The 13,804-nt window shown below is 53.1% G+C and overlaps 1 protein-coding gene across 1 annotated transcript in view; it reads right to left on the reverse strand.

The window, feature by feature from the left end:
- The window catches only part of PADI2 (peptidyl arginine deiminase 2), a 58,511-nt gene that overhangs the window by 12,999 nt on the left and 31,708 nt on the right, over positions 1-13,804 (reverse strand). Inside the window, exons 5-10 of the mRNA XM_003356166.5 lie at positions 13,060-13,177; positions 11,290-11,415; positions 5,338-5,516; positions 2,503-2,606; positions 1,609-1,720; positions 809-916 (exon numbers count right to left, since the gene is read on the reverse strand). Of these exons, the coding sequence (XP_003356214.1) occupies positions 809-916; positions 1,609-1,720; positions 2,503-2,606; positions 5,338-5,516; positions 11,290-11,415; positions 13,060-13,177 (747 nt within the window). The remainder of the gene's footprint in view (positions 1-808; positions 917-1,608; positions 1,721-2,502; positions 2,607-5,337; positions 5,517-11,289; positions 11,416-13,059; positions 13,178-13,804) is intronic.

Consider the following 13,804-nt stretch of genomic DNA (forward strand, 5'->3'; position numbering starts at 1 on the left):
GGCCCCTGTTCTCCCCCAGTCTCTTGTTTTGTGCTCTGTCCAAGCCTCCTGCTGCCTGTTCAGGGTGGAAGGTGAGAACAAAGAAGATTTGGCTTCTGTTCTCATTCAGTTGGGTGTTGCAGGGGGAGTGGTAATGACCTCTAGAATCAGGGAAGGGTGTCAGATTGCTTTGAAAAAACTCATGAACTGAAAATCACAGCTTGAATGAGTTTTTTTTTTTTTTTTTTTTTTGGCTTTTTAGGGCCACACCTGTGGCATATGGAAATTCCCAGGCTAGGGGTTGAATCAGAGCTACAGCCACCAGCCTACGTCACTCCCACAAGCAATGTCAGATCCCAGCTGCGTCTGCGACCTACACTGCTGCTCATAGCAACGCCAGGTCCTTAACCCACTGAGCGAGGCCAAAAGAATCAAACCCATGTCAGTGGTTCATTATCGCTGCCCAGAATGGGAACTCCCTTGAATGAGCTTTGAACCAGGCTTTTTGACAACTGCCTGACTCTAATTTTCCCTTTAAAACTTGTTTTGCTGCGTGCTGGAGACAGAGCAGTGGCTGGAGTTTGGCGCTGGAGTTCCCCATGAGGAAACTCTTCATGTTTTGAGAAAACATCAGTTATCAGAGCAGGAAAGGATTTAGAGGTCATTATCTCAACTGACCCATCTTACAGATGAGAAGACAGAGGTAACAGACTAATTTGCAACAGACTGCTTTGCCAAGGGTGCCTGAGGCCCTGCCCCATCCCTGTCCTGTAAGAGTCCTTAGGATCACGCCCTTCCCCCACCCCCAGGGTGGCCCTGGGCATCTCACCAGGAGCTGCTTCACTGGAAAGTCCTTCAGGCTCCCATCCCTGGGGGAGTCCAGCACCACGGGAAAGCCTTTGTGGGGGGCCTCGATGTAGCCAAACTCAATTTCATCCTGCGGGGACACCAGAAAGCACTGTCAAATGAGCCTGGGGAGCCGGGGGTGGGGGGGGAGGCAGCAGTGCACATAAGCCGGCCTCCCCAATTTTCCTCCCGAGCACATGATGGCAGTGGTTTCTTATATACCCTGCCTCAGATATAGTCTCTGCCCATCCTAAGCATGTTTGTACTTATATGGACCCCATTTTAAAAAATTTAACTGACTGGTGTTGCCACCCTGGCATGGGGAACTTCCACAAGCTGCAGGCATGGCCAAAAAAACAAACAAAAAAAAAACAAACAAAAAAAAACAAACAAAAAAAAACTGGTAACATTATATATATATATATATATATATATATATATATATATATATATATATATATATTTCCTGCAGGTAACACCTTGCGGCACATCCTATATTTATAGACTGGCTTCTTTTTTGCTGTTGTTTAGTACTCGCTAAGGCTGGTTGATCACACAGTCCCCCTGTCCCCCTTGCCCCTGGTTGTTTCACAATGTTTTACTCCTGTAAGAAGCAATGCCGCAGCAAAATGCCTCACGCCTTTCTGTCCCTGTGCACACGTGCACGTGTGCTCTGATGGCAGAATCTGCACACGTGGAGCTGCAGGGTGCCAGGTGTTGATGTTAAGTCACCTCTTCTTGCCGGAGCCCTGGGCTGTGTCCTTCCCGGACTGAGGTTCTCACCTGGATCCAGCGGTCGCCTCGGTTCATGTACTGGAAACAGACCTTCAGTTCACAGTTGGTTTTCTCAACCAGGTTCTTCACCTCCTTCAGGAACAGGTAATTGTCCTTCATGCTGAGAAGCGTGGGGAAGGGAGAAGGGCCGGGAGGAAGGGTGAGGAGGGACAAGGGCCAGCCCACGGAGGTGGCAACGGTGGCTGGAACCTCTGGGCTGCTCTGGGCAGTGGAGGCCACATGTGTGTTCACAGTCACCTTTCAAAGGTTGCTGGAGTCGAGGGCCAGGCAACTCATCTCACCCCCTCATTACCAAGGTCATGAAGCAAGGAAACGAGGAAGGGAACTTTCACCCCTAATGTCCCAAAGCCTTACATCTCTTGACTCCCCAGATTTCCAAGGAAGAGCTATGTGCCTCGAGTGGAGGCAGGGATGGGGCCAGGACTCAGGGGAGTGTGGCCAGGTGGTGGGACCAGCAGGCACCTGCGGGCACTTGCTTCTCATCTTGCTGTTGTTGTCTGGCACATAGGAGATGCTCAATAAAAAAAACTGCTGAATGAATAAGATGAGCTGAATATCCCTTGTAGAGGAGATTCCTGCCTACACCAGTAAGGGCCAAGAAGGTACAGGAGAGAAATGGCAGGTATTATTTTTCGAGCACAAACACAAACTCTGTGCCAGGACCTTGGATGAATACTTTGCCTGCTTCATCACATTTAATCCTCACAGTGACTCCATCATCACAGCATCTCAGAGAAACAGAGGCACAGAGAGGCCAAGTGAGTTGCTCAAGGTCACACAGCTGCTGAGTGACAGAGCGGGATCTGAACTCGGGTCTGCCCCTGAAGCTCCGGCTTTAGTCACGCTGCCTTGCTGCCCTGCTGCGGGGTGGTCACCGCTTACCAGCATACAAACACCGACACGGGAGGCAGGATATTGGGGGTCATGATCCAGGGAGCAACCCGGAATGTCACGGTGTCCGTGAAGATGGGTGTCAGGGGGATCTCCTGGGTGAGGGAGAGAAGAGGAGGGGATCAAAAAGTCTTGTCAGGGTGCTTTTCACTTCTGCCTTCCAAGATGGGTGAAACCGGAGTTCCTGCTGTGGCTCAGTGGTAATGAACCTGACTAGTATCCATGAGGATGTAGGTTCGATCCCTGGTCTCGCTCAGTGGGTTAAGGATCTGGTGTTGCCGTGAGCTGTGGTGTAGGTCACAGACACAGCTCGGATCTTGCATTGCTCTGGCTGCGGTGTAGGCTGGCAGCTACAGCTCCTATTTGACCCCTAGCCTTTGAACTTCCATATGCTGCAGGTGCGGCCCTAACAAGACAAACAGACAAACAAAAAAGATGGGTGAAACCCATAAAAATAGAACCTCATGAGCACTTACTAGGTGTCAGGTCCTATTTTCACATGTGAGATCTTCCTTCTGCCTTACAGAACCCTGGGGCGATATACACTATTTTAATCCTTACTTTACAGGTGGGGAAACACAGACCTCTGGTCACAAACTGTTACATAACCGTAACCGTCCAAGGTCACACGGTTTGTAAGCAGCAGAGCCAGTATCTGCACCCAGGTGGTCTGGCTGCTGAGCCCTCACTCTTCACTCCTGTCTCATCTTGCCGCATCCAAGTTCTCTTCCTGAAATTGGCTCACATGACGGCTGAAGTTTCCTCTGTTTTTGCTCTGGGCACTTTGCTCTTTTGTTCTCTCTCTCTCTCTCTCTCTCTCTCTCTCTCTGTGTGTGTGTGTGTGTGTGTGTGTGTGTCTTTTCAGGGCTGCACCTGCAGCATATGGAGGTTCCCAGGCTAGGGGTCCAATCAGAGCTGTAGCCACTGGCCTATGCCACAGCCACACCAGATCTGAGCTGCGTCTGCAACCTACACCACAGCTCACAGCAACACCAGATTCTTAACCCATGGAGCGAGGCCAGGGATCGAACCTGTGTCCTCACGGATACTAGTCCGATTTGTTTCTGCTGAGCCACGACAGGAACTCCACCCTGCCCTTTCCTATGTCTGAGCATTTTGACGTTATTGGGGGGAATTTTGCCATGTCCAGGTGGTTCTTTAAGGAAAGCTTCAGGAAGTTTGCTTGGAAGCTGAGGGAAGATGAGATATGATTTGTTCGAAAGCTACAGGAAACCGGCCCCTACTCTTGGCGGGGAGGGTGGGGGTGGGACTGGAGCACGGCTGACTTTCCCTGGACAAGTCTGCCTTCTGAGCATCCACTAGAGGGGCTGGTCTGAGACACCCAGGTGGCCAGGCTGCTCCAGGCATTGGGGGAGCAGGAGAAACCCCCTGCTCACCCCGTCGTTTTAGCACTGCTCTTCCTGCCTTCCCTCTTCCCAGGGACTTGAGGGTGCTTTGTGAGCTCGCACAAGTGTGGATGCTCACGACCACCCCAGGAAGTGAAAGCATTTGTCTTTTTTTTTTTTTTCTTTTTAGGGCTGCACCTGCGCCCTATGGAAGTTCCCAGGATAGGGGTTGGAGCAGAGCTACCGGTTTACACCACAGCCACTGCAACTTGGGATCTGAGCCGCATGTGCAACCTATACCACAGCTTGTGGCAACGCTGGATCCTTAACCCACTGAGCGGGGCGAGGGCTCGAACCCGCATCCTCATGGATACTAGTCAGGTTCTTAACCCACTGAGTCACAATGGGAACTCCGAGTGTCATTTCTATGTTCCAGATGGGGACACAAAAGCACAAGGAGAAAATTCACTTGCCCAATGTCTCATAGCCCCTTCGCCTAAATCTAAGCAAGACCCACCCAGGTTCCCCTTCAACAGAGCCCGCATCGTCCTGCCCCAAAATGGTTTGGGGCTGAATTTGGGAGGAGATGCCATGTCTGAGGGGGGCAAGGACCCTCCATATAGATGAGGAAAGCAGGGTGGGCCTGAGCGGTGGGGGTCTGGGGCTGCAGGCTTTGAGGGGAGGTCCTGATGGGCCAGACACACCCCAAGCTGGGGGGCTTTGCCTCTACTGGGACAGGCACTCTCCTCTCGTCCAATCTCCCCACACCAAGAATAAAGGTGGGTGAGATGTTGGCCACAAGGAGGGGACATGGGCTGGGACTGGGATTTGGGGTTCAGCCCATGGTCAGAGGTGGGAGAACCCACAGTTAGGGTGAGGGGTCAGTCAGGGAGGGAAGAGCAAGGCACACAGGCAGTCAACAAACCTCTCGTGCGTGGCCCAGTTTGCTCCTCGCGCTAACCTCTGGGGCTCTGTGCCTCCGAACTAGGTCCACCCTCTGCAGGGAGGAGGGCAGACGAGGGGACAGGCATGAGGTCAGAAAACAAACACTGGGGGTTCCCGTTCTGGCTCAGCGGTAACGAACCCGACTAGTATCAGTAAGGCGGTGGGTTCGATCCCCAGCCTCACTCAGTGGGTTCAAGGATCCGGAGTTGCTGTGGCTGTGGCGTAGGCTGGTGGCTACAGCTCTGATTCAACCCTTAGCCTGGGAATTTCCATATGCCTCGGGTTCAGCCCTAAAAAGCCAAAAAAAAAAAAAAAAAAAAAAAAAAAAAGAAAGAAAAGAAAAGAAAAGTAGGTTCAGCAAGGAGCTGTGCTCTGGGACCCTGGTAGATCCTGTGGATGGTGGGGCATGTAGGTCTCCAAGCCTGGATCCCCACCCCTTAGGGCTTCAAGGGGAGAGAAGCACAGTGGGGACTCCTGGGAATGGCCCTCCAGAGGAGACCCCGCTCGGCCCCCGGTGGCGACCTGGAGCCCTCACCTCTGCCATATACTCCAGCAGGCTGACATGGATGGAGACCAGGCCCGAGAAGCTCTCGTCGGGAAAACGCAGCCCTTCCACGAAGAACAGCAGCTCCGCGGAGCCGCCTGTGTACTTGACCACGTGGTAGAGCTTCTGCCGGCCCAGGATGTGGATGTAGCGCTGGCCGAAAAACGGGTCTGGGGGGAGAAGGACCGACGTCAGGCCCCACTGCCAACCAAGAAGCGGTGTGTGGGGCCGGGTCACTGATGGGGACAAGACGGCAGAGTCACCCGTCCTCTAGACACAGAGAGGAAAGCACAAGCAGGAAGTGCCACCAGAAGGGCCGTGGCCTGGTCACTGTCCCAGCACTGCTGTGCCCTGGGCATGTGGCACCGAACCAGACACCCTCTCTGGCTTCTGGCTTCCTCATCTGCAAAGTGAGCTGTCTCTCCCAGGAAGGGCCCGTGACATGACAGCAGGCGTGGGCTGGGCAGCCAGGGGCGTGAGGAAGGAAACGATTGCTCCTAGTTGATAGAGGAGGAAACTGAGTCTCCAAAGGGAGAAATGGCTCGTCGGAGTCATAGAGCCAGTAAGTAGCTGAGCTGGACTCAAATCCATGGCTAATTCTGAACCCCAACCCTCCCTCGTCCCTTTTTTTTTTTTTTTTTAAGGGCTGTACCCATGGCATAAGGATGTTCCCAGGCTAGGGGTTGAAACAGAGCTTCAGCTGGCGGCCTATGCCACAGCCACAGCAATGCCAGATCCAAGCCACATCTATGACCTACACCACAACTCACAGCAACACCAGATCCTTAACCCCCTGAGCGATGCTGCCAGGGATCAAAACCGCATCCTCATGGATACTAGTCGGGGTCATTACCGCTGAGCCACAGTGGGAACTCCCCTTCCTGTCCTTCATATAAATAAGACACCATTGTGCCCATTTATGCCAAAAATCCCCCTCCAGGTAATGGCAGCCATATTGGCGTGTGGGTCTCTGGCTGCGCATTTTTGCAGCTGGGAGGAAAGGCAGGTGTCCCTGCCCTCCTGCCCGACCAAACTGGCCAGCCCTTCATAGTGCTGTTCCCTCTTCTTGGAAGAATTGTGTTCCTCCTTCTGCCAGGCCTTGCTTGGTGTCACTTCTGGGAATTGTGCTGAACTTCCCAGAGAACAAGCCAGGGGCTCTGACCGGAGCTTCTGTAGCCCCCGTCCTTTCCCATCACAGCCTTTATTTTATTTATTTTTATTTTATTTGTTTTGTCTTTTTGCCATTTCTTGGACTGCTCTCGCAGCACATGGAGGTTCCCAGGCCAGGGGTCCAATCGGAGCTGTAGCCGCTGGCCTACACCAGAGCCACAGCAATGTGGGATCCGAGCCACGTCTGCGACCCACACCACAGCTCATGGCAACGCCGGATCCTCAACCTACTGAGCAAGGCCAGGGACCGAACCCGCAACCCCATGGTTCCCAGTCGGACTCGTTTACCACTGCACCACGACGGGAACTCCACCATCACAGCCTTTAAATGGATATGATCTCGGTATTTAGTTGTTGGCCTCGAGAGACTGTGTGCGGGCAGAGACGGGCCCGGCTGGGCCTGTGCAAGCTGCGTTCATGAATGTGGACTGAACGAACCAATGGCTCCCACGCTATGCCTTGTGGGAGAATTTTCAGGCCTGTTCAGAGCACATGTATGGCATTACCGCTCTGTGAGCACATGGGCAAGGCCCTTGGGGGAGACAGAGGTGGTCAGGGTGCAGCCTCTAGAGTCTAAGAGCAGAGTTCAGCTGATGATAAGACAGCGCAGGTGCGGGAAGCATTACACTGGAGCTCCGGGGTGAGAGAACCCCTGTTTAGTGGGGGTGAGGGGGGCAGGGAAAGGAAGGTCGGTGGGGGGTGTTTGAGCAGAGAAAGGCAGCCTTTGAGACCCCCTTCAGGTGGCAGAGGTGGGGTGCTGTGAAGAGAGGAAATACTTGCATTGCCAGGGGCATGGAGGTAGGACCCTATGCAGTTCCAGAAGGAGCTTCTTTATGCCCTGTAGAGCTGGAAGGGCAGAAGCAGGCTCAGCTTAGTACGATTGTCAACAACAATGATTAATGACCCGACACCCACGGGCTAGAACATGTAACTAGAACAGTCCTGGCATGAATAGGGTGCTTGATTACAACTGGCAAAACGAGGGAGTTCCTCTTGTGGCCACAGAAACGCATCTGATTAGTATCCATGAGGATGCAGTGTGATCCCTGGCCTCGCTCAGTGGGTTAAGGAGACAGCGTTGCTCTGAGCTGTGGTGTAGGTCACAGACATGGCTTGGATCTGGCATTGTTGTGGCTGTGATGTAGGCCAGCAGCTATAGCTCTGATTTGCCCCCTAGCCTGGGAACCTCCACGTGCTGCAGGTGCAGCCCTAAAAAGACAAAAAAAAAAAAAAAAAAAAAAAATCTCCCCCAGAAACCCAAGCCCTCCCATGCCCACATGCCCCAGGCTGCACTTGAACTGAACTGATGCTTAGGAAAGAGATCGCAGGCCTGGAAGGTGACTTGTCTTTGCAGAAAGCTCCAGAAATTTTCCAGGGCTCTGGTCAGCTGGGGGGTTAGAATGTGTATGTGCAGGTTCCGCCTGGGCCTGCCAGGGGAGCTGGGCCAGGTGGAAGGACATAGTCTTGTCCAGCTGCAGGCAGTCTTCTCCTTCCCATGGCCTGCAATGCTTCTCATTCTGGTGTCTGGGGCCAGCTCCAGGAGGATTGATCACTCGGTGGGAACAATCCAGCCACTGTCTAAGGAGCCTCCTTCCCCCATCCCCTGTCCCCAGCTGGGTGCAGGCCTGCCCAGCGTGGTCAGCTCTCCAGGCAGAAACCAACAATGCCCCTCTATGGAGCAGTCCACGTGCCCCGGGGCCACCCTGACCGCCCCTTAGCCCCAGGCTTTGGCTCTGCAGGCTGGCGCGTGGTACAGTTTGGCATAACCCTTCTGGTTCCTTTGATGCCATCCCACCTCACAAGAGACTCTTTAATAGTGTGATGTGACCAACGGCCCTGGTTTGCCTGGGACTGTTGGCTTTCCCAGAAGGAGGAGTTTTCAGTGCTAAAACCAGGAAGATCCTGGGCAAACTGGGGCAAGTTGGTCACTGTGTCCTTGCTGGAAGGGGTCAGGCCCCAACTTTGGGGTCGTGGGGCAGAATGTGAGGCTGAGCACAGAGACCTGGGTCTTCCTTTCAGCCCTGGAGACTCCTGTCCACTTCAATGATTATAATTAATAATCATAATTATAATTAATAATCATTACCCCCAAGAGTAACAAGTGGCATCAATAGAGAGTGTTCCACGAGCCGGCTACTGTGCTGAGTGCCCGACACATGTCCCTTGTTTAATCCCTATCACCAGCGGGGACAGTCAGGGCCCTCATTAGCCCCATGCCACCTCACAGGTGCGGAACCCAAGGCGTGGGCTGGTAAGTAGACTTGCCCAAATGCAGGATTTGAACCTTCTGGGCTCTAGAGCCCCCTCTCAAGGGTCCCTTGGCCTCCAGCCTAGCCCCCCGCCCTTGAGGGACATAGGTGACACATGACATTCATGTAGCATAACACATTCTCATCCACTGGTGTAGTTGGATTTTGACAAAACCCCAAAATGCCTGCATGGAAGAAAAGGAAGCTGTGCCACAGATGAATTATGTTTCATCCCGTTTGTTGGCGTGGCTCTGGGCATTCACCCAGGATCCCAGTTTTGTGGGAAACTGTCTATTCTGGGACCACTGCCATGTCAGGAATGGCCCCCTTGCAGGATAGCAGCCCAGAGGAGAAAGACTGGGAAGGAGTACCCGCTGTGGTGCCACGAGATAGGCAGCATCTCCAGGTTCGATCCCAGCCCAGCACAGTGGGTTAAGGATTTGGTGTTGCCACAACTGTGGTCATAGGCTGAAGATATAGCTAGGATCTGATCCGTGGCCCGGGAACTCCATATGCCACAGGGTGGCCCAAAAGGGAAAACAAAAAGACTGGAGAATAGCATCTCGAAGCACTCAGAGGAGTGGTTCCTCTTTCTCTTGTTTGCTCAGGACCCATCTCAGATGGCAGTGAAGGGGAGGGATGAGATTACAGGCCAGATCTCATTTCGCTGCCATCAACAAAAAGGCCCTCTAGATAACGTCCGGGTGTCACTATTAGCAAAAGGTGCAGTGTCACAATATGATGCCATAATTGAGAAGCCCAGGTCCTGCCTGCATCCCTCCCACCCTGGCCAGCACCCCATCCCCCGTGGCAACCCTGGCCTGGCCAGGGTAAACATCTCTGGCCCCCTGGGGCGGCGGAGCCAGCCTGACTCTGGGGACATTCCAACCTGCGTGAGCTTACTGAGCTTACTGCCCAAGCCCAGGGAGGATCAGAAGGAGCATTGGCTTCAGGTGGCAGCGGGCCACTGCTGTCCTGGCTAAATCACTCCCTGAAGGGAGGGGCTAGGGCTGCTGTAACCAAGTCCTCATGGTGACAGTCTGGTTCTTGTGGGCCTGCTCAGAGGTGGGCCCCAGAGCTGGCCGGAGGCCCTAGGTCCTCCAGAGAGCTGGGCATGCAGGGGAAGCCCTCCCCTGCACCAGGGCAAACTGCAAAGCGAACTACTTTGCTGAGAGAGCTTTTGAAGACATAAATCAGACCTTGACAATTCCTTCCTCAAAACCTCTAATGGCTTTCCACTGCACTTAGAATAAAACCCAAGCCCTCCTGGTGTCCTGGCCCCCGCCCAGCTTGCTGACCTTGACTTCAACACCTCCAGTCTTCCGTCTGCTCCTCCAACACTCCAAGCGAGTTCCCTCCTCTGGGCTTCATATGCTCTGTTCCCTCCACTTAGAACACCCTTCCTTCAGCTCATGAATGCCTGGTTCTTTCTCACTGTTGGTTTGGGTCTCTGCTCAGGTGTCCCCTGCTCAGAGAGGCCTTTCCAGACCAGCCAGGCTAGCTGCGCCTCACCTCCACCCCTGCCATTCTCCAGTATTTGGTGTGTGTGTGTCATTTCCTCCAGCTGTGCTATCTGTTTGGTCTGCCTCACTAGGCCACCTTCTCCCCGCAGGCAGGGGTGTGATGGCAGAGTTCACTGCAGGAGTCCCAGTGCTGAGACCAGCAGCGCCAGGGTGAGGCGGGCTCAACACACATTTACAGAAAAGCTGAGACCTGGTGGGCAGCCTCCAGGATTAACTCCATGGCAGAAGTGTGCTCTCTATACTGTGGGGGTCCAGGACGAGGGGTCCGTTTCTTGAGGGTGACCACAGCATCATCAGGGGCCCTTTAAAAGTCGGAGGCAGAGTTCCCGACATGGCTTAGTGGTTAACGAATCCGACTAGGAACCAAGAGGCTGCGGGTTCGATCCCTGGCCTTGCTCAGTGGGTTAAGGATCCGGCATTGCCGTGAACTGTGGTGTAGGTCCCAGACACAGCTTGGATCCCGAGTTGCTGTGGCTGTGGCATAGGCCGGCGGCTATGGCTTGGATTAGACCCCTAGCCCAGGAACCTCCACATGCCGAGGGAGTGGCCCTAGAAAAGACAAAAAAAAAAAAAAAAAAAAAAAGTCGGAGGCAATTTTTAGCTCCAAAAAATCTGAAATGAGCCAAAAAACCCCTGGGGGTGGGGGGGATGGTGGTACCTGTCTCAGGTGTCATGAAGATGGTGTGATTCTGGGAAAGATGGCTCTCAAAGTCCCCGCCCCCCCATTTCCCGGGAAGAAGGCCTCTGGGTTTCACGTAGATCTGCATCAGTGCCGACTCATTTGAGGGGATGAGAGCTCTGCCCACGGGGCCTCCTGGCCTCATCTAGGATCACGGTGGCCCCCGGGACCATTCCCCAGAGGGACCTGCACTAAAAGGGACCTGACTGCGAAGGGGCGGGGGTGTCTGGGGAGCCTTAGCGGGTGGGCTGGGCCCCGAGGGGTGGCTCGGTGAGCAATGACCGGGCGGGGACTGCCGCAGGGCCAGGCCGGGGACACTCACTCTCCACGTAGAAGACGCCCACTTTGTCGGAGTCCGACATGGAAATGTAGAGAACAATCTCATAGCCGGCGGGGAGGCGGTCCGGGCCTTTGGTCCGCAGGATCATCTGGGACATGTCTTTGAGGTCTGCGGAGAGGGGGAGGCAGGAGGCGGTTGGAACGAAGAGAATTGCCTGGGCGGGGGCGGGCACGGGAGGCATCGGGTAAAGGTGGTCCAAAGGGACCAAGTTCCAGTTATGAGATAAAGTTGCCAGGGATCTACACGGTTAATATAATTAACAAGGTTAAGTGTTTACCCAAGCGTTGTTAACAGAGTAAGTCCTGAGTGCTCATCACAAACATTTGTTTCAATTTCTTGAATTTTGTACCTACATGAGATGACGGAGGTTTATGAAACTTATTGTGACACTCACTTCATGATGCATGGAAATCAAATCATTATGCTCCACACCTTAAACAAATACAGTGCTGCATCTCAGTTTTAAAAAAGGAGAATTACGTTGGCTTAGAAATGCCTGTTCCAGAAACAGACTCACAGAAAACTTATGGTTTTTTTTTTTGTTTGTTTGTTTTTTTGTCTTTTTTTTTTTTTCCAGGGCCGCACCAGTGGCATATGGAAGTTCCCAGGCTAGGGGTCAAATCAGAGCCACAGCAATGCCAGCTTGGAGCCACATCTGCGACCTACACCGCAGCTCACAGCAACGCCAGATCCTTAATCCACTGAGCGAGGCCAGGGATCGAACCTGTGTCCTCATGGATGCTAGCTAGTCAGATTCGTTTCCACCGAGCCACGATGAGAACTCCCGAAAACTTATGTTTTTTGAAAAAACTTTGAAAAACGTATGGTTACCAAGGAGGACAGGTTGGGGTGGGGCAGGAGGGAGGAGTAGACTGGGGGTTTGAGATTGACACATGCACACAATAGGGAATGATTGGCCAGTGGGGACCTGCTTTTTAGCTCAGAGAACTCTCCCCAGTATTCTTTGATCATCTATGTAGGAAGAGAATCTGAGGGAGAATGGGAGTGTGTGCATGCATGACTGAATCACTTTGTTGTACAGCAGAAATGATCAGAACCTTGTAATCAACTACACTTTAGTAACACTTAAAACAAAAGATATACAAAGCTGAAAAAAAAAATGCCTGTTCCTTTTATAACCAGGACAAGGCAACCCCCCCACTTGTGTGTTATGGAAACTATAGAAAAACAGAAAAACTGGTTGTCATTTCCAAAACCACAGCCAGCCTTCTATAACCTTTTGGGAACTTCCTTCTGCTCTTTTTCCATATATGTGCTAGTTAAAAACTATGGTTCCAATGGAACTGTATTGACAGTTTTGTTTTCTGTTTTTTGGGGGTTTTTTTGGTCTTTTTAGAGCGGCACCCGCGGGCATATGGAGGTTCCCAGGCTCGGGGTCTAATTGGAGCTGTAGCTGCCAGCCTACGCCACTGCCTCAGCAATGCTGGATCTGAGACGTGACTGTGACTTTACACCACAGCTCACAGCAACTCTGATCCTTGACCCACTGATCGAGGCCAGGGATCGAACCTGTGTCCTCATGGTTACTAGTCAGATTTGTTACCGTGAGCCCCCACGGGAACTCCTGTTGTCTGTTTTTAGCAAAGGGTTGATGCTTAGCCCACCATCTTCAGGAGGCCCAAGGTCACTCCCGCCTCACTCTCCATGCAGCCCAGGACTTAGCCTGGCATTTCCACTGCTCCTCCCCTCTGCCCCTCCCCGGGCAGACCCGGGGACAACCCGGAAACGAACCTTCCTTGCTGTAGACCTTCTCATCGCTGCAGTCCTCCTTGGACAACCAGGGCGTGTCTCGGTCACAGTTCACCAGCAGGATGGCCCCCTGGCCCTCAGGGCCCCAGGTCCAGGATGCCTGCATTGGCAGGGAGAGAGGTCAGAGAGGGAGAGGCAGCCCAAGAAATGAACAGGCAGGCATTCTGTGACAGGCTGCTTTTTTTTTTTTTTTTTTTTTTTTTTTTTTTTTTTTACCATGCCAGCCACATGTGGAAAGTTCCTGGGCCAGGGACTGAACCTGTGCCATAGCAGCAACCCAAGAACACTGCAGTGACAATGCTGGATCCTTAACCCACTGCGCTACAAGGGAACTCCTACAACAGCCTCTAACATATCCAGAGGGGAGGTATCCCAAATCCTGATCTCATGCTTTGCTATAAAGTTACAGTAATCAGAACAGTACCACGCTGGCACAAAAAGAGATGTGTAGATCTGATAGGGGGCCATTGACCAAAATTGCCCATTTTGGCCAAGCTCGGCAACAGGTTGTCTCACAGCAGGAGGCGCTGATAAGGAACACGCTGCTGCCCTGAAGAGTAGCCCAGAGGATGTGGGAGAGGCCCACCAGAGGCAGGAGACAACCAACCTCCCAGGATCCTCGGCACTGGAAGGCGTCTTGGCTGAGAGATGCGCGCGCCTCGGAGAAGGACCCTGGGCCAGACCAAGCGCTGCCGAGCAAGACGACTGGCCAGAGACAACCCGGAAA

Source organism: Sus scrofa, chromosome 6 (genome assembly GCF_054392235.1).
Source record: "Sus scrofa isolate SSC_HxYL_T2T_F1_AM1 chromosome 6, Sscrofa_HxYL_maternal_Yorkshire_Landrace_v2.0, whole genome shotgun sequence".
Taxonomy (NCBI): domain Eukaryota; kingdom Metazoa; phylum Chordata; class Mammalia; order Artiodactyla; family Suidae; genus Sus; species Sus scrofa.